At 53.7% G+C, this 26977-nt stretch overlaps 3 protein-coding genes across 4 annotated transcripts; 2 read left to right on the top strand and 1 right to left on the bottom strand.

Moving 5' to 3' along the window:
• The first annotated feature begins 4594 nt into the window (after nt 1-4594).
• Nucleotides 4595-6047, top strand: PDRG1 (p53 and DNA damage regulated 1). Its single transcript, XM_032198203.1, has 5 exons — nt 4595-4721; nt 4790-4865; nt 4983-5057; nt 5400-5480; nt 5637-6047. Exons 1-5 carry the CDS (start codon nt 4638-4640, stop codon nt 5717-5719), a joined length of 399 nt encoding a protein of 132 aa, XP_032054094.1. The 5' UTR covers nt 4595-4637; the 3' UTR covers nt 5720-6047.
• Nucleotides 6048-6594: 547 nt separating this feature from the next.
• On the bottom strand, nt 6595-18107 carry TTLL9 (tubulin tyrosine ligase like 9). The gene is made up of 13 exons (XM_032198569.1): nt 18060-18107; nt 17731-17948; nt 17183-17294; nt 15910-16095; nt 13892-13960; nt 13518-13608; nt 12882-12922; nt 12708-12795; nt 11788-11846; nt 10752-10948; nt 8938-9051; nt 8330-8451; nt 6595-7774 (listed from the first exon to the last, which is right to left on the bottom strand). Exons 1-13 carry the CDS (start codon nt 18105-18107, stop codon nt 7704-7706), a joined length of 1416 nt encoding a protein of 471 aa, XP_032054460.1. The 3' UTR covers nt 6595-7703.
• DUSP15 (dual specificity phosphatase 15) lies at nt 17929-26754 on the top strand. Of its 2 annotated transcripts, XM_032198201.1 has the most exons (9): nt 17929-17978; nt 19054-19157; nt 19333-19484; nt 21485-21518; nt 23926-24008; nt 24415-24464; nt 24924-24998; nt 25476-25647; nt 25827-26754. In XM_032198201.1, exons 3-9 carry the CDS (start codon nt 19464-19466, stop codon nt 26034-26036), a joined length of 645 nt encoding a protein of 214 aa, XP_032054092.1. In that variant the 5' UTR covers nt 17929-17978; nt 19054-19157; nt 19333-19463; the 3' UTR covers nt 26037-26754. The 2 variants fall into 2 exon arrangements, with proteins under 2 accessions (XP_032054092.1, XP_032054091.1); XM_032198200.1 differs by lacking the exons at nt 17929-17978; nt 19054-19157 and having other exon boundaries at nt 19186-19484.
• Nucleotides 26755-26977: the final 223 nt, after the last annotated feature.

Below are 26977 nucleotides of genomic sequence, written 5' to 3'. Positions count from 1 at the left end.
GTTGCGGGGAGAGGAGGAGAAAGGAGGGAGCGGGGGAGACTTCCGGGGGGAGGACGGCACCGACGAGCCCGCCCCGGCAGCGCCCGCCCCCGCCGGCCTCGCCCCGAGCCCCGCCGCACCGCTACCGGCACCGGGAACCGGCACCGGGAACCGGCACCGGCACCGCCCCCCTCCGGGATGCTCCCCCCCTTGTCTCTCCCTTCCCCTCTCCTCTCCTCTCCTCGGTACGGTACCGGCAGGGTCTCCCCCCCCCCACCTCCCGGTACCCCCGGTCCGGTCCCGGTTCCCCGCCGAGCCCCCGCGGTGCCACCGGGAGCGGCCCCGAGCGCGGCGCAGCCCCCGGGGCCGGCCCCACGGAACGGGGAGGGTCCGGGGGGGGGCTGGGCGCACGGGGGTGCGGTGCCGCTGCTGCAGCAGCGCGGGGATGTGGGGACAGGGGGACATGGGGACACCGAGGGGACACCAAGGGGCACAGGGACGTGGGGGCACCAAAGGACATGGGGACACCCCAGGGACATGGGGACACCAAGGGACATGGGGACATGGGGACACCTCAGGGACACGGGGACATGGGGACATGGGGACAACAAGGGACTCAAGGACACAGGGACACCAAGGGGACACCAAGGGATACAGGGACATAGGGACACCCCAGGGACACCCCAGGGATATGGGGACACAGGGACACCAAGGGACATGGGAACATGGGGACACCACAGAGATATGAGGACACCAAGGGGACACCAAGGGACTCAGGGACATGGGGACACCAAAGGACATGGGGACACCACAGGGACATGGGGACACCACAGCGACATGGGAACACCATGGGGACACCAAGGGACATGGAAACACCATGAGGACATAGGGACATGGGGACAGCAAAGGACATGGTGACACCACAGGGACACCACAAGGACACAGCCACCAAGCTCCTGCCCAAGGCCACCACTCACTCAGTGCGTGCAGCCCCCGAGGCTCACCCCAGCATGGGCGGAGGAACCAAACGTGTGGATGGAGCCTGGGCTATGGTGGGCACGCCGCAGCACGCAGCGAGGGGGAGCCTGATTTATCCCAGAAAACGCAGCCAACTTCCCAAATCCGCCTTGCACAGCGGCGAGGGGATCGGCCCGAAGCTGGGGAGGGTCCGGGTGCCTGGCAGCGGGCTGGGGGAGGACGGCTTCATCAGCCCGAGGGAGCAGAGTCAGGCCCTCCGCGAGGCTCCCGGTGCTGCATGCATTAGCATGGGTAATGCGACTGAAATGCCTAACCTTGAGCTGCTCCTGACAGATCCCCTCTGCAAACGCCTGCCTGGGGGAGGGGACGCTCCCGGCATCCCGGAGCCAGGAGAAAGGAGCCCGGTGGGGCTGCTCAGCACCAGGGCTCCTCCAAAAGGAGGGCTCCGCTGGCCAGAGCCTGCTGCAAGTCGCTGTGATGAGGGGGATCGGAGCGCTGCTGGGCACCCCCGGCCACGAGGGGTCTGTCCTGGCTGGGTGATGGGACACCGGTGATGGTGGGCACAGCCCCACGGCAAGGGGATGGGGAAAACCAGGGGGAAAAGGAGCTGCCTTCCTCCACAGATCCCGAAACGCCCCCTCCAAGAGTGGAGCTGAATGCCCAAAGTCTGAAAACACGGTGGCTGTGGTTTGATGTCTGATTTATCTTAACAACAGACCCTGGCAGTCACAGGGAAAAATGAGAAAGAAAAAAAAAAAAAAAACACTATAAACATCCCCGAAGCCTTCCCATGCAGCTGTCAGCAGGCAGGCAGGGAGGGTTTCTAGCTGCATAAATAAAAGTGCTGCAAGGAAAAAAAAAAAAAAAAAAAAAAGGAACACGCTGAAACCCAAACCTTCTCTTTGCACAGCAAAACACGGAGTGATGCAAACCAGCCCGTGGCAGCGGGCGGGTGGCCGCTCGCTCTGGCTGCACGGTTTCCCAGGAGGGCACATAAACATGCAATCAATCCAAATGGGCCTCCGGTCTCCGGGCTGAGTCCAGCTTCCAAGCAAGCGGCTTGCCCGTGGCGCCGGATCCAGGAGGAGGAAGGCCGTGATGATTTGTGGCTGGCTCAGAGCCTGGCTCAGGAGAGGCCCGCAGAGCACGGCTCCTGCAGCCGCTGCTGCCCTGGGGGTCGTTCTCCAGGTGCCCAGGGCTTTGCTGTGCCTCCTGCCGCAGCAGGCTCGGCCGCAGATCCTCTCACGCCTGTGCTGAGCTGTGCCCCCTGCATCTGAGCAGCCCTGGTGAAACCCTGCCTGCATTTCGGTGTGTGCTGGCAACCAGCACAGCCTGCCCCAGGGATGGTCACCAAGCGTCCCCCACTGCTGCCAGGACATGGTAGAGCATCCCCATCCCGTCCCAATATCATCCCCATCCCCATCCCATCCCAATATCACCCCATCCCCATCTCCATCTCCATCTCCATCTCCATCTCCATCTCCATCTCCATCTCCATCTCCATCTCCATCTCCATCTCCATCTCCATCTCCATCTCCATCTCCATCTCCATCCCATCCCCATCCCCATCGGGCTTCTGCTGCTCATGGAGCTTTTTGTCACTGCTCTGAGAAGTGCGTGTCCCCGGGAGGTAAATCCATCTCCAGCTCTAGTCATGCTCCCAGCACACATGAAAATCGGGCAGGCTGCCTTCTGATCCCATCAAAGCACTGAGGATCAAATGCTGCCTTCTTGCCAGGCAGAAAGCTGGAGCCGGTTGCTCTGCAGTGTGAGGCTGCAGGGACAGGGCAGGTCCTTGCCCCATGCCCCACGCGTGCCGTGCCTCTCAGCGCCCACACGGCTCAGGGACTCTGCAGGAGCAAACGCTGAGGCTGCGGATGGGGAGCAGCTGCCTCCCAACCCAGCCCTGAAATCTCCAGCCGGCAGCCCCCACCAAAGGGAGTGTTTTTCAGCTTTGGCATTTAGCCCCAATCCTGCTGGTTCTTTTGGTTGATGTCAGGAAAAAATCCAAAGCAAGCCTGAATCACTCCCATCCCGGCCAGGATGCTGTGCATAAGTGCTCATTTCCATCACTTCACTGGGAGCCTTCTTATTTTAGCACAGGCTGCCGCAGACTGAGATCTCTCCAGTTAACTGTAACAAATGACCTTATGCGATTAGGGCCAGTAATCTTCCAATCTGGTTAATCTTCCTCCGGGGATTATTTGCGCACAAAGTGTGGTGACCACCAGCCAGCCACCACCTTGCGCCCCTGTCCCCGTGCCCTGTGGCCACCCCACTGGTGCCCTGCGGTGCTGGGTGCCACCGCACCCGCCTCGGGTTATCCCTCAGAGCACGTTTCCACCTCGCAGCGCACCAGGGCTGTGATCTTGGCGCTCCACTCAGCTGTTATCAGCATTTCCACGTGCCCAGCACCGCAGCAATCCAGGCTCCGCAGTGGCACCTCCCAGCACAAAGGACAGCCCTGGCTGTGGATCTGCTGGGCTGGGCTCCGTGCAGGACCACCGGGTCACAGAACCATCGAATACCCCGGGTTGGAAGGGACCCAGCAGGAGTCCTGGCTCTGCACAGGACCACCCAAACCCAGACCCTGCCCAAACGCTCCTTGAACTCCAGCAGCTCGGTGCTGTGAGCTGGGGAGCCCGTTCAGTGCCCGACCACCTCTGGGTGCAGAACCTTCCCCTGACACCCAGCCGGACCCTTCCACGCCATTCCCTTGGGTCCTGTCCCTTTCTAACAGCTTGATGTCCTCGCCCCGTGGTGCATGCAGTGCTCGAGGTGTGACTGAGCAGGGCAGGGCCCCTTCCCTCTGCCGGGTTCAGCTCGCAGCAGCAGCAGGGGCCTCAGAAAGGTGGGAAGGAGGCGATGGAAGCCCTTGGCCCGGAGCTGCTTGGCCTGGAGATCCCTGGCCCGGAGGGCTGAGGGAGCTGGGGGTGTTCAGCCTGGAGAAGAGAAGGCTCGGGGGTGACCTTATGGCACTCCACAGCTACCTTAAAGGAGGCTGCAGCGAGGTGGCACTGCTCTGTTCTCCCAGTGCATGGGGAACGATGCTATTCCCCATGGGCGAGGGGAATGGGCTAAAGTTGCGCCAGGGGAGGTTTAGGTTGGATATTAGGAAAAACTTCCTTATGGAAAGGGTTGTGAGGCACTGGGATGGGCTGCCCAGGGAAGCGGTTGAGGTTAAATACACCCAGGGAGGTATTTAAACACCTGGAGATATTTAAATACCGCCTCCAGGTATTTAAATACTACCTCCAGGTATTTCAATACCTCCAGGGAGGCATTTAAGAGACATTTAGATGCAGAGCTCAGTGATAGGGTCCGTGGGGGACTGGTCAGTGCTGGGTCAGAGGCTGGGCCGGGTGATCCCGGAGCCAACCGAGGTGATTCTGAGACTGTCCCCGGCCTGGGGGTGCCGGGCCTGGGCACCCCGGGCCTGGGCACCCCGGGCCTGGTGACCCTGGGCCCCCTGGGCCTGCAGGCCCCGGCCCTGAGGCCCCCGGGCTCCGTTCCCGGCCCGGTGCCGCTGCGGCCGCGCGGGGGCGCGCTGCGGGCCCGGCCCCTGCGGGCGCGGAACTCGGGAACGCGGCCGCGGCCTCCACCGGGCGGGGAGCGGGGACGGAGCGGGGCCGGGACCGGGAGCAGGGCCGGGAGCAGGGCCGGGAGCGGGGCCGCCGGGCATGGCGAGGGACCCGGGCTTCGTCCTGCGCTACCTGACCGAGGTGGAGGAGCTGGCTGAGGATGTGCTGGCGGCACGGCAGCAGGTACGGCCCGGTACGGCCCGGTGAGGCCCGGTAAGGCCCGGCTGAGGCCTCCTCTGTCCCTCCCGCAGATCGTGGACCTGGACGTGAAACGCAACCGAAACCGCGAGGCCCTGCGGGCGCTGCACAAGGACCCGGAGCCCGAGGGTGAGGCCGGGCCCCGAGCCCTGCCCGGTGTCGGTGGCGAGCCCGGTGCTGTGTGTGTGTGTGTTGGGGGGCAGTGGGTCTGTGCTGAGCCCCTTCTCGTGTCTCTGTGCCCCGCAGGAAAAGCCATGGTGTGCTTCGGGAACATGTTCGTCGAGCTGCCGAAGGCCCGCACCAAGGAGATGATGCAGAAGGGTACGGAGACCCCGATAAGGATGGAGATGAGCAGGGCGACGCTTCCCTGCGGTGCTGGGTTCTGGCGGTGTCCCAAAACGCTCACCAAGACTGGCCACTGCCATCACCCCGCTGCCCTGGACATGGTCCCAGAGCACATTTTGGCTCGAGGCTGCCAGGGGCTTGGTGCTTTTGGGCATTAGGGGCTGAGGTAGGACCTGGAGGTTCAGGAATGTGGCCCACGAAGGGCCCCTCCTGCCCCCAGGTCTGCGCTTCAGCACCGAGCATCCCGCAGGTTGTGTGTTGTTCCTATGCAAACCCCAAAGCCCCCACTCCTTCTTATCCCTGTCCCTCTTTTCTCAGATCAGGAGCATCTGGATGAGGAGATAAACAAGCTGCGGAAGGAGCTGCGCGTCAAGGTCAACCGCCTCTACGAGGCTCAAGGTAAACGCTCCTGTTCTTGAGCCCTACAGTGAGCGTCTGAGAGCAGATGTCAGGAGGAGGTTCCAGAACCTCGAGGTCTGGAGGCTCCTGGGGCCCCTTTTCCTCTCACTTAATTTATTTTATAGCAACCCCCTGATTTTCTGCACCTTCTCACAGGTAAAGCTGAGCTGAAGGGATTTAACCTGAACCCCATGACCGCTGAGGAAATGAAACTGATCAATCGCATACTGGAAGGTTGAGGTTGTGGTGCCATCGCTGGGGCTGTTTGCAGACACCACTGGACGTGCTGTGCTCAGGCTGTCACTCATACTCTGTCAGCCATAGCCTCAAAGATTTCCAGAACGCCTGTGTTGCTGGAGCCTCTCTCAGGTGATGGACTGAGTGGTCATAGGGAAACATTTGAATCCTCAGCTGCAGCTCCTCTGGCTCTAAACCCTTCCTGCTCCTTGCTGGGGACTGCTCCTTGCTGGCGGAGCAGTGCAGAGGCAATGCTGGAACACAGGCGCATTCATGGCCTCTGACAAACACCCTCTTGCAAGTGGGATTATTAAAATCAGAGCTGCGGGACATTCCTAACTGTGCGTGTGTGTTTTCAAATTTTTGTGTGAGAGCTTCTGTAGCTTGGCTTCGGAGCTAGGAACAGGAGTAGGAGGAATTGTAAATCCACAGCGTGCCCAAAGCATAGAAGAGCTGTGTGTGCCCGTGGTATTAAAACAAAGTGAAACTGTGCATCTGAAACATGTCAGGAATCTCCTTAAAGAGGTATAGGGACGGACAGAAGGCAGCATCCTTTTAGTCTCCAAGGGAAAACACATTCTGCTGTCAAGTTGAGAGGCAAGAGAACACAGAAAGTGAGGCTTTCAAGAACAAGATGAAGGGACAAAATGTATGTACATTAACAAAACCCCACAGCTTAAGGAGGGCTGACCAGGGAGATTCACTGCACCTGGCCAGTTGACATGACCAGTGATTTCTTCAAAGGTTTTAAAATTTGTCTTCCGCACTACACCCTGTTTAGTCTGGACTTGCTACCCCACTACAAGTTCTTTAAGACCTTAAGTTTTTCAAAAGCTTAATTTAAAAAAAAATAATAATCATAATTAGTAATGGTCTATAGTGATTTTTTTTTTGGTATAGGAAACCATCTGCCCTTTGTTTTCCAAACTTCTGTAAAGACTGTCTTTGATGTAAATTAAGGACTTTAAATGTTGCACTTGTCCATGTTTCACCGTCTCTCCAGCTAGCTCACCTGTCCTGTCAAACCTAACACAAAGTTGGATCTGACTCTGCCCTTGCTCTGTGCCTTCCTGCAGCTTTTGCACAGCCATGTCAAACTTCATGCAGCACCACCCTTTTCCTGGCTCCGTGACGCACCTTCCAACAGGTCAGAGGTGTGTCCTCCAGGCAGCCCTGCATTGCCTTGTTTAGTTCCACATGCACTTCAAATTAGGCAGAGTTAAAAAAAAAAATAAATCCTGTCAGACTCACTAAAACTGAGAGATTGCTCGTTTTTAAAATTTATAAAGCTGACTACCATTTATTTGATCTAAGTTTTAAAATTCTGCAGCTAACACAACATAGCCTAAGTGTTCAACTGCAAGAAGCAAGGCTGTCCACTTCAGGCTTACGCTTCAGACACATAAATTAAGAGTAACATCAGCTTATTATCTGATCTGTCTTACCAGGAGCTTTTCAGAAAGCTGCATCTCTTCTGGAAGTGAATGGCAGCACCCTGCCAAGTGCCTGTGTTGTAACTACGCTCTTACATAACCTGTGTAGTACAGCCAGGAAATGTCTCCTTAACATGTGATGGCAAGGTTATTTTTACAGTATCATGGCAACAGGTTTTATGGTCTGACATGTTTCCATAGTAGTAGCAGCAGAAGGATCAGGTGCCCGCCTTCCTTAAAAGCTTTGTTTTGCTATGCAGAATGTGTTTAGCTGCTTTATTTTCTCCCAGTCTGTACAGGTTGCAGGTGGTCAGCTGAGAAGCCAGCATCACTTGTGAGTGTCTTGTGTTGGCCATTATGAAATATTTTTTTATTCAAGCCTGTTGCAGCCTCCCAGCTGGGGAACCCTTAGGAAACAAGGTCAGCAGCCTTGTGCTGAGGCAGCCATGTCCAGAGAGGGATGGGAACTGCTGCTGCATGATATGAGGAAGAGAGGGAGAGACACCACAGACTTCACCTACGGTGCTCTCCCAAGGCAAGCTTGGTATCGGCCTCATGCTGTCTGCTGTGCAGAAAGAGTCCTGAAAAGCTGCTTCAGTTGTTGCTTCCTGTCATTATAGCAGCCTGCAATGAAAATACCAACAGGGGAGTTGCACATGACCTTACTCTTCATGCCTGTGAAGGGTAAGGTAATTGCTGTACTCGTGTTTTTTTAGTTAGGAACTACAGGCAGTGATGATCGTATGCACACTGAGCACTACAAAATAAACTTAAGATCCATTAGCCTCTTGGAAGTATGACTTCAGAATCCATGTACTACTTCACAACAGTTAGATACACAGCTAGCTTTAGGGGAGTGCTTGGTAAATGGTTACCACAATCATTGTAGAGCAGTTTTTCTGCGATACTGACACATGAAAAAACTCTGCAGTGACTTCAAACTTGAAAAGCAGGGCTATAAACAAAGTTGTTTCCCCTACATTTATGTGCTTGTTTTCAACAGTGCTTCTGCAGTCTGGTTGCTTACATCCACTTTTGGAAAACGTTTGTTCCTTTTAGACCCTTAATCCCAGAGTCCACACTCCCTGTTCTCTTGTTCTCAAGTGAAAGGCGCGTGCTCTCCTCTTAGTGAGGAAAGGATGTGAGCAGGGCACCTGCCAGCGCTGGGTGAGTACGTACCTAGATGTGTGTTTGCCATGAAGTTCCCATTCACCAGGGTACCCAGGTTTCCCTCTCTGCTGACAGGCCCGTCGTTCCATATCAGATCAAAGCCTCCAACACGCTTCTCCTTCCCTGTCAGCCTACAACATCAAATACATGAACTGAAGTACCTGAGTAATGATTATCTGTCTGTGCACGGGAATAAACTCCCTGTCAGAGACAGAGCTGAACAGCTGAAAGCAGTGGACATCTTTCTACTATTAATATCCGAGGTTAGCACAGTTGTAAAGTCAATCACAAAGTGATGCAAGACAAGCTTCTTGGAACAGATTGCTCCAGAAGCGATAGGTGTGGGAGGCACAATGCAGAAGAAACTGAAAGAGTTCTTGTGCAAGTCCCAGCTCTAACACTGACTTAATTCCCTTTGCAACCCTGGGCTGTTTTGTTTTCCCCACTGAAGTGGCAGCAGGCTTGCTTGCTTTGCTCCATTTCTGGAAATTCGTTATTTAACAGTTACAAAGCTTAGAGCATTACAATCACTTGCCAAGAACAGACAGGACAGAACCAGACCACCCGTTCCACACATTAATAAAAACCCTTAGAAGGTAATAAGCTTCTTTGCCCACCTGCCTTCCATGTCCACAATATGAAGTGTGTCTTTGAGAAGATGACACTTGAGTTCATAGTCCTCCTGGCTACTGGCAATAAGGGAAGGTGAAGCGTTTACCTCCAGGAGCCAGCTGAGGAGATAAGACAAGAGTAACTTAGGGGGAAACAGGCAGTTTTGTCAGCGGTTCATCTAACAGAAGCGTCCATCCGCAATAACCCTCCTGCCTGCTAGCAGGATAATAAGTGTGAAGCAATAGGAAATCTAACCCCAAATCTCTTTACCGCACACCGAGCCAAAGAACATTCTGAGCTTATTGCAAAGTTTCTATTCCTGTTCTCAATAGTAATAAAGAAAAAATCCCTCTAGCATCCAGAAAGTCATGCAAGTTAAAACCAAACTCTAGATGAAGCAGTAAACACCGAGGGTAATTCACAGAATAAGCACTAACCTGTTTTTGGTGGAAGAATGCAAATGTGTCCTGGGAGCAGTTTGCTAGCACAACAGCATTCAAACAGCTCTCCTACAAGAGCCAAGTAAACGCAGCAAACAGCAGCAGTGGCCTCTAAGCACTGTAACATCAATGGCTTTTATTCCGATTCACCACTTGGATTTGTCTCCCAATGAACTGAAGTCACTCCAGCTGTTTATGTGCATGCTGCCTAAGCAGTAATTCGGTTTTAGGCTATGGACAGAGTAGACCGTACAAATTAGAGCTACCAGGACCACAGCTGAGCTGCATTTACTTGCTCATTCGAGATAAAGCTGTCTCCAGTGGTGCTATGTGAAATATTAGACTGATGCTGACAGGACACGGGGCTGTTACAGGTATGCCAGCTACTGTGTGCTGGCAGAGGAAACAGTTTAAAAAAAATAAAATAAAATTAAAGACACTTCATAAGAGAACACCACCAACATAAGTCATATCTGAGGGACATTTCCTTACCTATGGTACTATTTGCATTTTATATGATTAAGGCTGAAAGAATTATCCAATTTCATTGTCATCTCTGAAGTACTACTTGCTGTTTCTATTTTTCTCAGCTCATGTAATGACAAATCAGTTGCACTTTCAGGTTCCTGCTGTTGCAATACTTGGGTTGCGTATGCAGCAGATAAAAACCTGAGAATTTCAGCTGAACGTTTAGTCATATTTTTCACTTAGTGAATAAAAGCTGAATTTAAAAGATATCTCAATAGAGTCAAATTATGTTTTCAGTTTTTTGGGAAGAGGGCTTGTTCAGTTGTTTTAAACATCCTCAGCTCCTGTGAAGCCTCTTCTTCTCCACAGTTAACAAAAGGCATCTCTTCCAGTTGGGGTCTACCTTTTAGCCAGCGTACCACAAACACAAGGGGCACGTTTTAGTGCTAGCAGCCTAATGGTGCTGGCTGGGCGTTTATCATTGCCAACAGGACACTGCTCCTCATGTATATCGCAGCAGAAGAGATGATCGTAACCCTCCCACCTCCAGCAATTGCTGTGATACATTGATACTCTGGGGGAAAACATCACAGAAATAACCAAGTTAGCAGGTTTCCACAATGCCGTGCTAGAGATCCTACAGACAAACTCACACGGTGCTGATCCCTTTTAATGCACCCTGACACTCTGAGCAAAACCAGCTGTATTCCTTCTGTATTTCAGCTTCCTGTGCTTAAAACGATTCAAACCCCTCCATGCTTCACTTGCAGCTCCTGGACTGGCTCGCTTGTAGCCAGCCTGCAAGCAGCTATCTACGCTGAAGACAGAAGCATCTCGAGGTGACCCCACCACCACAGGGAAAGCAGCTGGCCTGCTACTATAATCCCTTTTATGTTCATTAACACCCTTACGGTTTCAGATTCCAATCGATCAAGATGTCATAGCCGTAGAGCTCAAAGCAGTGCTTGTCACTGATAATCACTTTCTGAACACTCTGGAGGCTCTTGATGAAAATGTTGTCCATATCCGCGAAGAGAACTTCCACCGATCCTGCTCCATGCTTGGCAGTCAAGTACTGCCTGAGCTGCTGAATCATCCACTTGCAGCCCTGAGACATCCAAACACAATTATACTAAGCTGTTCCCAATGGGTGAACACACATTTTATCTGCATGATTTTCAGTCATCACTCCATAGTCTCTACAGCCAAGCAAGAATTCTTAGTAAAAACCCAGAGACCAGAAGGCAAGGGCCACTAACCCCACGCTGCAGTTAAGCAATTCAAGCTTGATTATTGTACAGCTATAAGGGAAGGGGGAAAAAAGTCTCCAGGTCCCCATCAGAAGTTCCCAAACAGCAAATCACCATCTTATCTTCTGTCAGGGTATTGCAGAGACCCTCCTTTCCATACAGATGAGAGATTTATAAGAGGGAATACACTATAAAAACGGGAAGTTCAACACAATCCTCTATTACTCCCAAATGTCAACCCTCATCTCAGATTCAGTAGGAACCTGACATCTCATTTAAGATTATTTTCTCTTTCAGCTGCCAACTCTTGAGACACGAGGCTTAAGACTGACAGTTGTGTGCAGCAGTGCTAACCTTGTTGTATCACTGAGGTCTTAGAAATGAAGGGCCAAGCGATAAGGTATCTACAGCTCGGAAGAGCTCTGAGCAGAAAGCTATTAAAGTCAAAACCATCAGCCTTGTAGATGAGCAGACGGCTGCAATGCAATAGTTAAAGCAGAACGCTCGCCCAGCCTCTCCCCTATCAATGAAATCACATTTATGGGTGTCTGGAGACAAGGCAGCACATTTAAGTGGCTGCCGCACATGTCCACAGCATGGCAGCTGGCATGATGAGGTCAGCTTGCTCGCATCTGCCAGAAGAGCCCAAATGGCAGGCATCAGGGGAATAGTCTGCAGACAACACACACGTGCTCACCTTCTCGGGATCATAATCACGAGCAGTCTTTTGCACTGCCACATTGGTGAGATGAACATCTGGCATAAAGCAGAGATAAGGATCAAAGACACACAGATACTGAACCAGTAAATGCTGAATTTTTACTCTACGCCATCCTCCTTTGCCTCAGTACTAATTAATTATCCTCCCTGTCTGCAATCAGAGGCTGCAGCCACCTGAGCTTATATACAGCACTGCGTGATATCTTACTAACAATTGCAGGAAAAAATAAAAAAGAGCAGTCACTTTCCAAATAGCACTCTTGAAAGAGTGACTGCCTTGAACAAACCACGTACCTCCTGGCTGGGATGAAGCTCTTCATGTAAGTGTGCCTCCAGACCCCAGTGCACCCCCACCCAAGACTGCTGTACCCCCATCCTGGTACGGCTTTGGGTCGTTCAGAGCACGCTTGAACTCTGCTGACTTTCACTGAGAGATGTGATGGATTTTCCTGTCTCCTAAGCCATCAAATTAAGGTCAGATACCTTTTGGGAAGATGCGTTAATCAAGTAAAAGCTATCAAACTCAATACAGTAACAAGCGTGACACATAGGAAATCAAATAGTGCTATCCCATGAATCACTCTGTCCTTCCATTCTCTGAAGCTAAGGAAGGGGAAAGGCAGCCAAAATTCAACCACTAACAATAAAATCAGGACTGACATTTCAGCATGGGTTCCTAGCTGATTTGTCAAACTGACATTTCCCATGATCTGGTGACACCACCCTTCCAGTGAAGAAGAGACAGGAGAAACAGAATAACAGCGGCAGCAGCAGGACAGGAGAATCCTACAGGTGTCAGAAGTGACAAGGTTCATCTGCTGTATCTAATGCCAAGCAGTAAAACTGTACATTTCTTTTCTTACCCCTCCTTACCACACACACGGACAGGTAGGATACAGTGATCATCTATGCTGTTCAGAGTAAATCGTGTATTGGAAAAGCGAGCAAATCCATCTCTGTATAACCAGGCCTTCAGCGGGATGTACTGGGAGAAAAGGAAAGGAACAACTGAGCACTGAGGGAAAAATCCAGTTTTGATGTAAGAATTTAGTAACGGTGGCTTGCACTTACGGATGTCACTAGAACATAAACTCTCAAGTCAAACTTTCGGCCTATGAAAAACAGAAAAATAATGCAATGCAGTTGTCAATATTGCTACCTACAAGTACCCAATATCAGTTTATATCTAAATAAGCACACAAAGGTAGAGGACTGAAATTCATACTTTTTTTTTTTAGAATCAGAAACATTTATCTAATATTAAGAACACCAGTAGGACCACTATTCCAGGTCAATGACTATTCACAAGTTTCTGGACAAATAATGCAAAGCTTAAGTAAGCATCCCTTTGCATTCTTTTAATGAATATTTGGGCACATGATGATGTAATGATCTGTCTGAGAGCGACAGCACACTTATTCTTAACACTTTGTGTATTGAATTAGTCCCGGTGGCTGTTCACAGAGTCATTTCTACATTCTCACAAGCATTTCCTCAGCAAGCTAATTAGTTACCACGCCACAGATATCGGTGCTGCAGATTATTTAGTCACATACAGGCCCAGGAACAGGTCACTCCAGGAAGTTAGCCACATATGGTTCAGCACAGAGAACAACCTATGGTGCCCTCTCTGTCCAGGGGGAATCCCGTAGGTTAGGGTAATTTTTCCCCAAACCAGAAAAGCAGAGGCTTGGATGGGCATCTTACCTCCTATTAAGTATGGATTTTCAATATATTGCTGGGCTACGTAAGTTTCTATTTGTGTTTCATCTTTCTGCTCCTCTGTGCGGCCACCATCCTGTGAGAGAAACAACATGCAGTTTCCCCTTTCAAGAAACTGTTTTTCCACCATCTTTCCCCACATACACTCAGTTTTTTTGGATGCTCTGTCTCCATTTAAGAAGTCAGATCCCAGATAAAATATCCAATTATTTGGGAAAACACACTCTGAGAAGCTTTGCTGTCACTCAAGGGAACAGCGAAGGAATATTGCAGAGGACAGAACAAGTCATTGGCAAAAACAGGAGATGAAAGAATAGCAAAAGAACAAGATTGCCTAAGGAGAAGACAGTTGTTCTCACCTTCTTCCAGTCAACGATATCCTTCAGTTTTCGGAACAGGAAGATTCCTTTACCTTGAGACCTGCCGACCTACAGCATGGAGAGGCAGTTACTTGCTTTCACGTTAGGATTTCCTGCTGTTCCCCAGAGTTTCAACATAGCAGCCCTGCATAACCTGATTCATCATCTGTTTGTATGCAAGCGTATTTATTTAATGTTATGGGGACAGGGAGAAAACGAAGGGATCCAACAACAGCTCTCGAGTGCTAAACGCTCAGATTACAAGTGCTAGGAGAATTCCTGGTGGAAAGGGCAAAGCAGGCAGACAGCCTATGGGGAAGTTCCATAGTAACGAATAAACAACTCTGTCACATGCTTGCAGAAATATAAGTAACACAACATATGTTGTTGGGAATCTTTAAGTCACACTTGAAATTTGTGTATGCTACAGAACTTAATTAAACGGGGAAGTCATGGAAGATGTCAGAGAACTACGGCAAGCAAGAGCAGAACAAACCTGAAGCCAGCCTAGTTTGTGCTACGTATTAAAAGCAAGTGAGAAGTGGTCTGAATAAGCCACCTGAGAAGCAAGACTCCCCAGAACACCTCCAAAGGAAGTCCAGATTCCTGCAGTCCCAGGATCTGGCACCGTGCACGTCCTGACCTACGGTACCCAAGCGTGGGAGGAGGCAGGCCAAGACATCACTACGTGGGGCTGCTCAAGAACACAGACCGACAGAACGAGCACCAGAGTTATTTTTACTTGTTTGTGAGCTTCTGAGGTCAGTCACAAACTATTTCATTTAAGAAGTTGGTAAAATCCCTGTAATCACAGGCTTTTCATATATCCTTGTTTACTGTATGCTGGTTTTTTCACCATTTTAATTGAGGTTGTGGGCATAAAAATCAGCTTAATATAAGGTTCTCCATTGACAATTAACACATCCCCATTTGCAGAGTTGGATAATCACTAGCTGCTATCCTCCTGGCTGTAATTCACATGTTAGTTTGCATAATTACCTCCCATTTTCTTCTCAGAAGCATGCCCTTACTGATGGGTCTGACTCGCAGCTACGGCAAGTTGTCCTGTCCCAACCTTCTTGCCAGACCTATGGCACAAAGCAACGTGCCTGTCCTCTCATAGTCCCACAGATCAGTGCATTTTTAATTACGCACCATGGCATGATAGTCATGATATTATATGGCCTGAATCAACTGGCAGAAGCAAGACGTTTCTCAGCTTTACATTGAGATTTGTAAAGGAAACGGTACAGTTTTTTCTTGGTTCCCAAGGACGCTGGCTGAATTGGAAGTTACTTCAATCAGCACAGTTCCACAGAGCCGTAAGTTTTGTGGGACAAATTGGATTCAGAGCACGAGGCTACACTTCAGGTCTCTAACTGCGGAGCATAAAAAAAGCTAATGCCAACCAAATCCACCCCAATTTACACTCCAGGCTGCTCGTGGAGTTTCCTGTCATCCTAAGAACGTTAAGAGATTAAAGTCCACTCAGTAAGTTGGCTGGATTTACAAGGGCTGACATCTAATGTAGTGGGATTTCCTTGAAACCAAACAGATGTTTTCATAGCTCCATCTTTAGGAGCTGCCTTAAAATACTGCTTAACCAGAAGCCCGATTAGACAGCTGCCCTACATACACACACACCTTCTTGTACACCTGCAGCTGAACTGAAATATTTCAGAGCATGAACTTGGCCGTAGCCCCATAGCAACAATCCCTAAGAGCACAATCTGTTCCTACGCACAAAAATCCTGGGCTTTATACCCTCACCATTGAGTTAACTTTGGCTCTACAAATAAAATGAGCTGTTTTTCAGCTGCTGAAATAAATCGTGACACAAAAAGCAGTGTTTTGGTAGTACGTGTTGGCCAGGAAACTGGACAGAAGTATTGCTGCTCCTAACCACCTTGCTACATGCCATTATTCCTGTGGATTTCCTGCATATTTTCCTCTCCTTCCACAGGATGAAGGCATCCATTCATCACTGTCTCACTTTCCTCAGAGGAACATACACTTACCGGTTTCATTATCCAAGTGGTGCCAGGCTTCTTGCGAAATTCTTCCACAAACAAATGGTACTCTGAAGGCATTTCAAATGTCTTTGGAAAAAAATCACATTTTGCTGCCTCAAGCTTTCCTGCGTCTCTTTCTAACTGCTTCCGAAACCTCTTCAGGTTCTTCACTAAGTAATTCTTCCGACTCAGCTGGGTAGAAAGAGAAATATAAGGTTAGGTTCAACAGATGCTCATGCAGCCTGACTCACTTTCATTGCCCTTGAGATCTTTCTGGTGACATCTGGGGAATCAACTGCACCACATATGCCTCAGGAAAAAAATAAACAAACGTGGAAATCATTGAGAACTGCTTTTGCTTTGTCGCAGAGAAGGCTTGATTTCAATTTTTATTTAATCCCTGCGCAAACAGAGAGAAGCTAAACAGAGCAGGTTTTACAACCCATGTTTTACCATTTCTAACGTAACCTTTCAGTGCAGTCAGCACACTCATTTCCAGCAGACAGCCCTGTTCAGAACTGCCCACACCGACAGCTGTAACCATGTCTGCAGGCAGGCTTAACCCAAACCACTGCAGCCCCACCGCTCCCCAGATTGCTGCCCCTGTGGCAAGATCAGCTGAGCTGGAAGTGTATCGGCTCCTGAACTGCTGCAGGTTACAGACGAGTGTTACAAACCCTGCTCAGCAGCCCTTACTGCTGAAATGAAGTCAGCATCCATGAGAGGATGGGGGGCAGACCTCTGAGATGGTAAGTTTTAGCTGCTGCAACTAAATCTGCTCATAAATAGAAATAAGGTTCCCCAAAATACTGCCCTTTTGGAGGACCTGTTGCAATGCACCAGCCTTAGATGTATGTAGGGTAAAAGCTCTCTTTCACTGGGCAAACGAGAACACGTATGTCCAATCCTAATGCACTGGAGATCCTGCCTGCAAACGTGTCAGGAAACTCACCTACACAGAGGAAGGCATTTTCTATTTTAACTAGATCCCCTACACAACTGGTTTTGTAATTTTCAAGATTCGTGACCTTGCTGGTGCTTACTAAATTGGGAACAGGGTAAAGTGAAGTGTCAGGATCCTGAGCAAAGCCCTACCTGAGGCAGAGGGATGTTGATACATTCTGAAGGTTTATCAGAGCTGTAAGAGAAGCCAGTTTTCACGGTGGAAAACATTACCAGGTATTTCCAGTCATAACCACTTCTTGTGGAAACTTACAGACAAGTTAAAAATACCTCCTCAAACCCTCCTAGTTTCACTCCACCTCTGAGGGGTTCTTACCTCATAGTGATTGCGAAAGTGGCAGATGCGAACATGCTCCTCCATGTACGTGTGGTCAAAATTCTCCCGAAGCCAACTGACATCACACCAGAGAAAATCCCACTCCTCCTCGCTGGGGAGGAAGGCCCCATGCAGAAAGCACCGCGCTTACCCGGGGTCACCACCACCCACGGCCACCTCCCCTCCCCGCACCCCCTCCACCAGAGGGGAGCTGCTCGGGCTGGGGGCGTTCTCCTCATCTTTAAAATCAGAAGGGGAGAAAATTTCAGGATTCCCCCCTCCCAGGCCTGCTTTAACCTACACAAACCCAGGAGCTGCGGGCACAACCTGGGGAGCGCTATGGGGCTGCTTTGGGCCTGGCACCCAGCATGGCCCAGGCCCCAACTGCCCCGGGGGACCCCCAAATACCCCGGGGGACCCCCAATTGCCCCGGGGGACCCCCAACTGCCCCCGGGGGACCCCCAACTGCCCCCGGGGAGCCGCTGCCGAACGGGAGGCGGCGAGAGGGACCCCCAGGGCCGGGGGCAGCGGGGCCAGGCCTCGCTTACTCCTTCGCCTGCTGCCAGCCGGGCCGGCGGCTCAGCACGTCCAGGACGGGCCCGGTGAAGCCGCACTTGAAGCGGACACAGGGCCGGGGGCGGCCGGAGGGCGGTGGGGGCGGGAGGGGGGCGGCCCCGGGGGCAGAGCCGCCCGTGCTGCCCGGCCCGGCCCCGCCGCGCTCCGCCGGGCGCTGCTTCGGCTTCTTCGGGGCACGGGGAGCGGCGGCCTGCGGGGAGAGGAGCGGAGAGGAGAGGCGGTGAGAGGGCGAGGAGGAGGAGGAGGAGGAGGAGGAGGAGGAGGAGGAGGAGGAGGAAGGCCGGGGGGGCAGCGGCCTCACCCTCCGCCCCGCCATGGTGCAGGCCCCGCAGGCCGCAGCCGTCGCCATGGCAACCGCAGCGCAGCAGGGGGCGCCCGCGGCCTAGGGCCTGGGGGGGGGGGGCCCTTGGGCCTGGGGGTCCCCCCCGGTCACCCCCAGAGCCCCCCAGTTCCAACCCGTGGGTCCCTAACGCAGCCCCGGGGTCCCCAGGGTGCGGGGTTGGCCTGGCTCCTTGCCCAGCCCAGGGGGAGCGCTGTGGGGTTGTCCCCTTGTTATGGGGTTGTTCCCTGCTGTGGGGTTGTCCCCTGCTATGGGGTTGTCCCCTGCTATGGGGTTGTTCTTTGCTGTGGGGTTGACCCCCGCTGTGAGGTTGTCCCCTGCTGTGAGGTTGTCCCTTGCCATAGGGTTGTCCCCTGTTGTGAGGTTGTCCCCTGCCATGGGGTTGTCCCCCGCCCCAGTGACACCAAGGGGACAGCTGCCACCCCACAGGGCACAGGGGGCAGAGGCTGCAGTGTTCCCATAGGGGCTGGGAGTCCTGCCCGGCTGAGGACGGGGGGCGCAGGCCAGGCTCCAACCTGCTCCTGGTTGTCCTGCAGCCCTGTCAGCGCCCTGCAGGGACGGTGCCAACGCTTCCCAGTGCTCAGGTCACCAAAAGGACCCGGACTTTGCCCTGGTGCGGGTGACGCAGGAGGGAGGGAGCAGCCCCGGGGTGCTGGCTGGGCACCTGCCAGCTGAACCTGGCCTCTCAGGTGCTGGCACCCGCTGGTGCTGCCTGATCTGTGGGGACAAAAGGGACATTTCCCCCGGGAAGAGAGACATTTCACCTGTGTGCAGGTGGGTACGGAGCTGCCACCGCTGCCAGCCTGCGGTTCTGCAGCGCAGGAGCTGGGGACCTGAACCCCCCACGGCAGGCACAGGGAGGGCCGGGCATGCCACCGGGCGCTTGGCTGCGTGGCCAAACAGACTGTCCTTGATGGGGCAGGACAAAGGTTTTGTTCTTCTCTTCACACTGCAGCCTTGTCCGGCCGTGCTGGCAGCGGCGGCCGTCAGCAGACAGCGCGCCCGGCGCTCCCACACCACCGCTCAGAGGTGGAGTTTCTCCTCCTTTGTCTCCTCCCGGTAAGAAGGAGCAGTCGGTGCGAGGGAGGCGGGTGCTGGGGAAGGGCTTCGGCTTTGGCAGGAGCCTCAGGGGAAGCGGCCAAGGTCTCTCCTGTCCGGGAGAGCCCGCTGCTGCCGGGGGATTGGCCTCCGTGTGCTGGAATCGAGCCCCCCGTGACAAGCGGCTGTCCCGCAGGAACAAGCTCTTCATGACGAAAACCCTCCCAGGGAGCATCCGGAGCAGCTTCGCCTGGGGACAGGGCGGACGGTAGCATCGGGGACAAGGACACCTGCTCCCCGCCTCTCCCGGGGCGCGTACTGCAGACGATGGGAAATGGCATGAGCAAGGTAAAGGGAGCGCCGGGGTGCAGCTCTGCAGGGCCGGGCGCTGCAGGACGGGCTTGCAGTGCTGGAGGTGGGAGATGTCGGTCTGCTTCTGGTTGCTCTGCGATGCCGAGCAGCGTTTCGCGTGCCAGGGAGCCTCCCCGCTGATGCTGAAAGCGGTACCGGGCACGGCTGCCGGAGGAGCTTGTTTTCCTGCAGGCTGAGCAAAATCCGATGAGAAGCAGGCAGAGAGGCCGTGCGGAGCTGCAGCTCGGGCTTACCCCTGGCCACTTCTGCCAGGGCAGGCCGGGTTTGAACAGCACTGCCGGGTTCACGGCAGAGTGTGGAGGACAGGAGGTCACAGCAACCCCTCCGAGGGAGGGAGGAAACTTCCAACACCATTAAAGCAAAGGCACGAGATCCCAAGCACACGCCAGCAGCCCTGTTAGACCCTGAGGGTAGTGTGGTGCCACGTCCTGTGCTTGCCAGCTCTGCACAGTGCTCAAAGCTCGACAGAGGGCACGGGCACTATTTCCTGCTTGTCTGAGCTTTTCCCAGGTCACAGGTGAACGGAGACATCTTCTTTATGCTTTAAACATCCCCTCCAACCCAAAACCACTCATTACCTGGGAAAGTTTTCGGTGTTTTAGACAGAGCTGCAATGGCCCATTTTATTCAGCAAGGAGTGGATCAGAAAGTTACAGGGACAGGAATGTGCCATTATTCATGGCTCAGCGTCCTGCCCCTGGGAGCTGGCCTTGCTAAATGGCTCTTGTGCCATCTCATTTGCCGTGCAGCTGCTGAAAGTTAAAGGCGCCCCGTCGATATAAAATTGATCTAAGATTTAAGGAATCATAAAAAAGATCTTTAAGCTGTTAGAGCAATAGAAATGTTTCCAAACATGAGCAGTGAGATAAGACATTGTGCAAGCACAACTGTATTTGTAGAAATCCTCTCTGCTTGCCCAGGTCCCAGCCCACCAAACACACAGCAGGGAGAAGCTGGAAGTGAACCTGAGCGCACAGAAGTGTGCCCAGGCTGTTAGCCCTCATTTTCCAAGATGGGAAACAGGAAAATACAAAATAGCTAAGGGTAGGAACGGATGCAGGGTGTCTCACTTCTGTAATCTGCAGTGCTGTTAACAGAGGCATTGTCAAGTAATTATCTTTTCATCACAAGAAGTGAAGTTTTGCAAGGCAATTACATTCAAGGCACAGTGTTCAGAGCAATCTGTCCCAGGCCTGTTAGAAACGGGCTCCCCGTGGAGCACAGGGAGCAGAGCAGAGCTGGGGGCTGTGCGGAGCGTGTCAGCACTCCCCACCCTGCCAGCGTTGGCCAAGGCTGTCCTGGGTCACGTTCTCCAGGTTCCCTGGGTCTGCTGCTTCCTCGTGCCTCGAGCAGCAGGAGGAGCACAGGTCAGGGGCAGGCTGAGGCTGCCTTAAGGCGTACGCAGCGTGCTGAGCCCAGATAAAAATAGATAATGAGCAAAAGGAGCAATAAATCGCTAAAGAAATTGAGAGTGGAATTGATAAGGGAGCAATAAGAGAGACCGGGCAGCCTTCCCGTGCCTGCAAGGGCCTGGAGCATGAGGCAGGAAGGCAGAATGGGGCTGCCACTGGTGTGGCCAAAGATCAGCTGGGCTGGATGTCAGGCACTGAGCTGCGCTGCTGTTGCTGCAGGCCTGGAGGCAGCGAGGTGACAGCAGACAGGTCATTTAGCCATTCGTCTTGGTGGCAGTGCTTTTGCCTTTCCTGCTGAGGCTGGGCTGACCAGTGTGAGCCCTTCCACAGGCTCTGCTGGTTTGCCACAGCCCACAGTGGTGTGGGCTGGAGTGGCCGGAGTCCAGGGGAGGAGAGGCGAGTGGTGAATGCTGCTGGTTCCCTTTGTGTGCTTCGTCCTGGCCTCTGCTGTGCTCGGGCACGGGTGGTGGCAGGGACAGGTTGGTGCAAGGAGCCCCAGTGCAGTGGGTACCAGGGACTGCGTTAGCTGCTGACAGACTGACACCTCTTCTCTGTGTCCTGCAGATCCTCCCCGGCCTTTACCTGGGAAACTTCATCGGTAAGCAGAGCCCCACGCCGCGGAGGAGTCCTTGAGCTGGGCAGCTCTGTCTGCCCCAACCCCACAGGCTCGTGCTGCACGGGTGGGCTGAGCTCGGAGGGTCAGCAGCAGCCACATCAGGAAGGTTTAGGGGCTCCCGGGTGCGTGAGTGCATGGCACTTCCTCTTCCAGCTGAGGGATAAAAGCTGCTCTCCTGTTGCATTCCCATCATTCGGGTTTGTTTGAGCCCTGCTCAGGATGTCCCTTTACCTAGCAGATGGGCCAACAGTGCCTTCCTCTGCCTCCTCTTCCCATCTCCAGCCTTGCTGTGCTTTCCTGGAGAGGGGAAGAATCAGGAGCTCAGGCCTGGGCAGATGCAGGTGCTGAGCCTGTAAACTAAATAGCGTGGAGAGAAGCAGCGGAGAGCTGGAGCTAACTGGATAGGATGATGCCTCACCATCCTGGAATGAGGTTTCCTCTGCTACACGGGCGTGCAGTTTGTGTTAGGAACAGCAAGAGGGGAGGCAGTGGTGGGAATGCAGGGCAGAAACTCTGCCCTTGCTTCGCTTGCCTTATTTCTCTTTAATATCTTTCCTGAGATCTCAGGAGACTGGAGGAAGAAGCTGAGCAGGGCCATGACCTTGTCAGGAAAGACCCAGCAGCACCTGGGCAGATGCTGTGACACCAACCAGAGCAGGGACAGACAGGTTGGAACTGAAAGCCCTCCTGAAAGCCTTGGCCTCCCCCACGTTTTAGCAGCGAGTAGGAGGGGGCTGCACACGCTGGGGTGTTTCTCCCAGAGGCTGAGTCGCCCTTCTCGCACCGAATCACTGTTTTAATAGGTTTTCACTGTCAGTCATTCATGACTAAGGACTGGCATCTGCCATGAAAAACCAGCATTTATCAGAGCTCCTGCCTCCCTAACGGCTCTTTTGACAGTTTGATTCCTGCTCTAAGTGCCGAGAACATTTGAAAACACTGGCATGAATTGCTAAGAAAATGTCATTAGAACCAGCGTGACAGTCCTGGCTGGCAGCAGCCTGGCCAGAGCCCGCTCCTCAGCATTGGAAGGGAAACTTCCAGGGGTCAGGGCTGGAGGAGCTGCTGCTGGCTGGGTGCTGTTTGGGAGCCCTGTGGGGAGCGCACCCAGGGGTACCCAGCTCCCGAGCCCTTCCCAGAGGTTACTGCAAGCAACCACTGATGTTTTATCTTGGCCTGATGCCACCGAAGCGTTGCTCTACCAAGAAATTCAGGGTGATGACAGAGATTTAAGGCCCGCTAAATTAAGCTCTGACAGCTCATAGAGACATTGTCTCCGACTGAAAGCATTTTCCAGCCGTAGCGAGGCTTTACAATCGTGTCACTAATTGCTGTCATTCTGCCTGCCAGAGCCGGGTGGGGAGGTGACAGCTGATGTACGAGCCCATGGACAGAGGGTGCGCGCCTCCCTCCCCGCTGCACGCACACACAAGGCACGGACTCTAATGTGAAGCGTGCCTCTTGAGACTCACTTCTATTAAATATTCACATCATGCCATTAGCACATCATGTTTCAGATTCCCGAGCCAAGGTTTCACACCACTCGGAAGTTTAGAAACCCAAAGCTATGAGATGAGAAAATATTAGTACTCATCTCCTGCAGCTTGTGCACGATCAGCTGGTCATGGCATGAAAGGGAAACAGCTACAAAGCTGCTTAGCCAGCAAGATGAGCAGGCTATCCTCACAGCATAATAACTTTGATGCTAGACCAGTGACCAGAATCACAACCAGAGGCTGCTGAAGCATTAGTGAAAAGTAGGTCATTTCCCCAGAAAGTTGAGGGTCCTTGATCTCTGCGCATGCAGCTGCAGAGGGATGCATGCAGAGCGCTCCAAATGGCTGCTCAGTTGTTTTCTGCAGACCCCTCAGATACTAAAAACGAACTCAGACTCAGCCAAGCTCAATGCTGGTATGAAAAGCTGCAGCTCTGATTCTGCAGCCTGTGAGATAAATCGTTGAGGCTGCAGGAGGTCCCATCTCCACGTCGTGGTTGCACGGGAGAGGTGCGGTCTCAGAGCGCGTTCTTTCCTCCCTGAGCTGTTGGACAAGTAGAGGCAAGTGGGAAGCTGCCTGCTTGCACAAGAGAGTGCTTTCCCATGCAGACGTGAATCCAAGCAGAAGCAGCGAGGTCAAGTGCCTTTGGAGGGAGTAGGTCTCTGTTTTGGTGCCCCTGGGTTTGTGTTCCCAGATTTCCAAGAGGCGTTTGCATATTTGCCTGTGGCTGCTCTTCCAAGCGCGTCGATGCGCACGGGAGGGGGGTGTAATGCAGCTGCTCCTCCCGAGCACGGCTTCGTGTGCTGGTTTGTCTGCAGGAGGGTGGTGGATGTGCTTGTGGGAGGAGCAGGGTAAGAAACAACTACGTGCCAATGTCTACTTTTATCCTGTAGATGCCAAAGACCTGGAGCAGCTCAGCCGGAACAAGATTACCCACATTGTTTCCATCCATGAATCCCCCCAGCCCTTGCTGCAGGTAAGGTCCCGTGCCTGACACCAGCATGCAGGCTGCTGCAGCTCTTCCCACGTTGCAGCACCTCCCTTCAGCTCCGAGCATCCCGTGGCACATCCACCTCACCCCAGCAGCAGTCCCAGAGGAGCGAGGCAGCCCCTCTGCTCTGGGAAGTTTGCTGGCTCACGATCGTAACCTGGCCTTGAACGCTGATGAGAAACAATTTCCAGCTCTCCAGCTTCATCTTATTTTCCCACCCTCTGCCACAAGCTTCCTCTCTCCCTGCTGCCCTCCCCGATGCACGTACCGAGGGGGAGAGCAGCCCTGCGCGGAGGGAAGCTGTGCTGTGGGAATGAAGCCCGAGGGGAGTGCAGGCGAGCCGATTGCAGGACCCTGGGCGCTGAGTTTCTCCTGTTCTCATGTCTTGCAGGACATCACCTACCTCCGTATTCCCCTGCCAGACACGCCAGAGGCCAACATGTGAGTACTTGGTGAGGCCAGCGCCCAGATGGGGACACGCAGGAGCTCGGTCCTTGCGGGGCAGCCAGTAGGACCCTGAGCCCTTGTGGTGCTGCATCCAACCCCTCAAATGCAGCAACTGCAGCAGGTCCCAGCCCTGGGCTGAGGTGACAGGCAGCCTGGCTGCAGTGGGATGCAGAGGAGGAGGGAGCATTCCACCTGGGAGCCTGGGCAGAGCTGCCTGGAGATGGGGGAGAGATGGCCAGGAGTGCTGGCACGGTCAGAGATGTGAGCAGCCGTAGGCTTTTTCTTGGGAAAATAGCCCTGAGCTGCTTGGGTCTCAGCAGCTGGTGATGGTGTCTGTAAAGCAATAGGCATTTGATTTTTGTTTGTCTTCAGACACTCAGGGCTGCACCACCTGCAGCCTAAAAATCTGGTTCCACACCTCTGGTCCTTACTCTGTGCTATTTTTCCTGCTAGCAAGAAGCACTTCAAGGAATGCATCAGTTTTATCCACCAGTGTCGCCTGCATGGAGGGAACTGCCTCGTCCACTGGTAAAACTCCTTTTCTCATGCCCAGTGCCACGATCTTCCCAGCACAGCAGGAGGTCTAGCTGCCAGAACCCCCTGCTTCAGCCACAAGTGTCTGCCAAGGGTCCCCGTGTCCATGAATCCACCACCAGGCTCAGCTGCAGCCTCCAAACACGTAGGATTTGGGGAGTCCTGGGGCTGGAGAACTGCTAGAGAGGGGCAGCTTTTTGCTGTCGTTGAGCAAGTGGGAAGAGAGCTGTTTGGGGCAGGCTTCCAGGCAGCAGCTGATACTTTCACTTCCCCGGGGGAGCGGGGTGTATTTATAGGCACTGAGCGAGAGGACCTTGGAAGGGCTTTGGCTTCCCAGAGAGCAAGTTCGCTGAGAAGGGGAACCAAAATAGCTGAGGCACAAGGGGTGGAGGAAGGGGCAGGCACGGGGTCAGGGCAGCAGGCGGGAGGGCACGCCACGGGCAGCCTCCCATGTGCTCGTTCCCGTGCCAGCCTGGCCGGGATCTCCCGCAGCACCACCGTCGTCGTCGCCTACGTCATGGCCGTGACGGAGCTGAGCTCTCAGGAGGTGCTCGAGGCCATCAGAAGCGTGCGACCCGTCGCCAACCCCAACCCTGGCTTCAGGCAGCAGCTGGAGGAATTTGGCAGCAGCGCAGCCCGCAAGGTGGGGGCACGAGGGGGACGCAGCCTCTGTCACCTGCACAACCCTGTGGCGGTGCTGGCTCGTGGGTCTCGGGGCAGGAACGGAGCCCACGGGCACCAGACTCCTTCCCTGTGCCCCTTGCTTTCAGGCTTGGTCTCGCACTTCGAAATAAGCACGCTGGGATCTTGTTCTTTCCCCAGATCCGCAGGCACCTGAGGCAGAGGTACGGGTCATCCCCTTTCAATGACGAGGAAGAAATCAAGGCCCTGCTGCCGGCGGGGAGAGGAGCACCCAGAGCAGAGGGAGCTCGGCAAGGACTGGTACCGAGAGCCAGGGACATCAAGAGCACCGCTCCCTTTCTGCTGCGGGTGAAGAGGACGTTCTCCTGCATCCCGGCTTGTCTGAAGTGATGGCAGCCAGGGAGGGAGAGCAGCAGAAATCACCTAACAGCCTGGTAAAAACTAAGCTGCAGCACCGCCGGCCTGGAGGGGAAGCGCTGTGCCGCCGAGCCACCCGCAAGCACAGCTCCTTCTCCTCTCCGGGTTCAAGCGTGCCATCTTCTGTCCTGGCTTTCAGCTATCGGGGGAGGGATTCATTTGCACTGCTGCGCTCTGCAGAGCACTGCGGGGGTCAGCCCCTTCGTGCCTGGTGTGGGAGGACATCTGGTGAAAGCAGACGACGGCCCCCCGCTCACCGTGGGCTCTGGCTCCGGGCAGAGCCACAGACGGGGCTTCCCAGCCACCAGGTGATGCTGGCAGCAGCTTTAGCACTTCAGTACCAGCTGCATGGGCCTCAGGGGCGCACACGGGGTGCAAGGAGAGCTTGCTGACCCCTTGGGGCAGATTTCCCACCAGCAGCAGCAGCAGCAGCAAGCTTCCAGAGCCGAGGTGGCTGCGGGGCAGGGGCACGCGGGTGCCCCGGCGCTCCGGGCCAACCAAGCACAAGCCCCGAGCAAGCAGCGCAGCTTTAGGAGTTCATCGCAGCCCATTCCCACCAGTACCAGGGCACAATCTTCGAGTGGTGGGAAATAAATGTTTAACCTAGCCAGACCTCACTAAAGCGGAGCCTTAAGCCATTTTGCTTAAAGACTTTCTATGTCCTCGTAGTAATAAAGGTCTCTTCTCTGCAGCCTGCCTGGGACGTGGATTGATTCGTGGGTGGTGGCTGGGTCACACCGGGGGGGCTGGGGCAGGAAAATCCTGGCACGGGGAGAGTCCAAAACCCATGGGCAGCACAGGGAAGGGGCGCAGCAGGTGGTGACACCAGCACAGAGGCCAGCCTGCTGCCTCGCAGGGAGGCTACAAGGAGGCAAGGGCTCCCTGACCTCCTCCCACCCAGCCTCACTTCACAG

Source organism: Aythya fuligula, chromosome 16 (assembly GCF_009819795.1).
Source record: "Aythya fuligula isolate bAytFul2 chromosome 16, bAytFul2.pri, whole genome shotgun sequence".
In the NCBI taxonomy this organism is placed as follows: Eukaryota; Metazoa; Chordata; class Aves; order Anseriformes; family Anatidae; genus Aythya; species Aythya fuligula.
Note: the sequence above shows the minus strand (reverse complement) of the source record. Positions and strands in the feature narration are given on the sequence as shown.

Bases quoted from the DNA above. Each gene is read 5' to 3' on its own strand.
- DUSP15 (XM_032198201.1), top strand. From the start codon at position 19,464: ATGGGAAATGGCATGAGCAAG. The intron at 24,465-24,923 runs GTGAGTACTTGG...TTTTCCTGCTAG, and splicing joins GACACGCCAGAGGCCAACAT to CAAGAAGCACTTCAAGGAAT. The intron at 25,648-25,826 runs GTGGGGGCACGA...TTCTTTCCCCAG, and splicing joins GCAGCAGCGCAGCCCGCAAG to ATCCGCAGGCACCTGAGGCA.
- TTLL9 (XM_032198569.1), bottom strand. From the start codon at position 18,107: ATGGCGACGGCTGCGGCCTGCGGGGCCTGCACCATGGCGGGGCGGAGG. The intron at 16,096-17,182 runs GTAAGAACCCCT...CTTTCTACCCAG, and splicing joins ACTTTCGCAATCACTATGAG to CTGAGTCGGAAGAATTACTT. The intron at 12,923-13,517 runs GTAAGATGCCCA...TGTTTTTCATAG, and splicing joins AAATCCATACTTAATAGGAG to GCCGAAAGTTTGACTTGAGA.
- PDRG1 (XM_032198203.1), top strand. From the start codon at position 4,638: ATGGCGAGGGACCCGGGCTTCGTCCTGCGCTACCTGACCGAGGTGGAG. The intron at 4,866-4,982 runs GTGAGGCCGGGC...TGTGCCCCGCAG, and splicing joins CAAGGACCCGGAGCCCGAGG to GAAAAGCCATGGTGTGCTTC. The intron at 5,481-5,636 runs GTAAACGCTCCT...ACCTTCTCACAG, and splicing joins CCGCCTCTACGAGGCTCAAG to GTAAAGCTGAGCTGAAGGGA.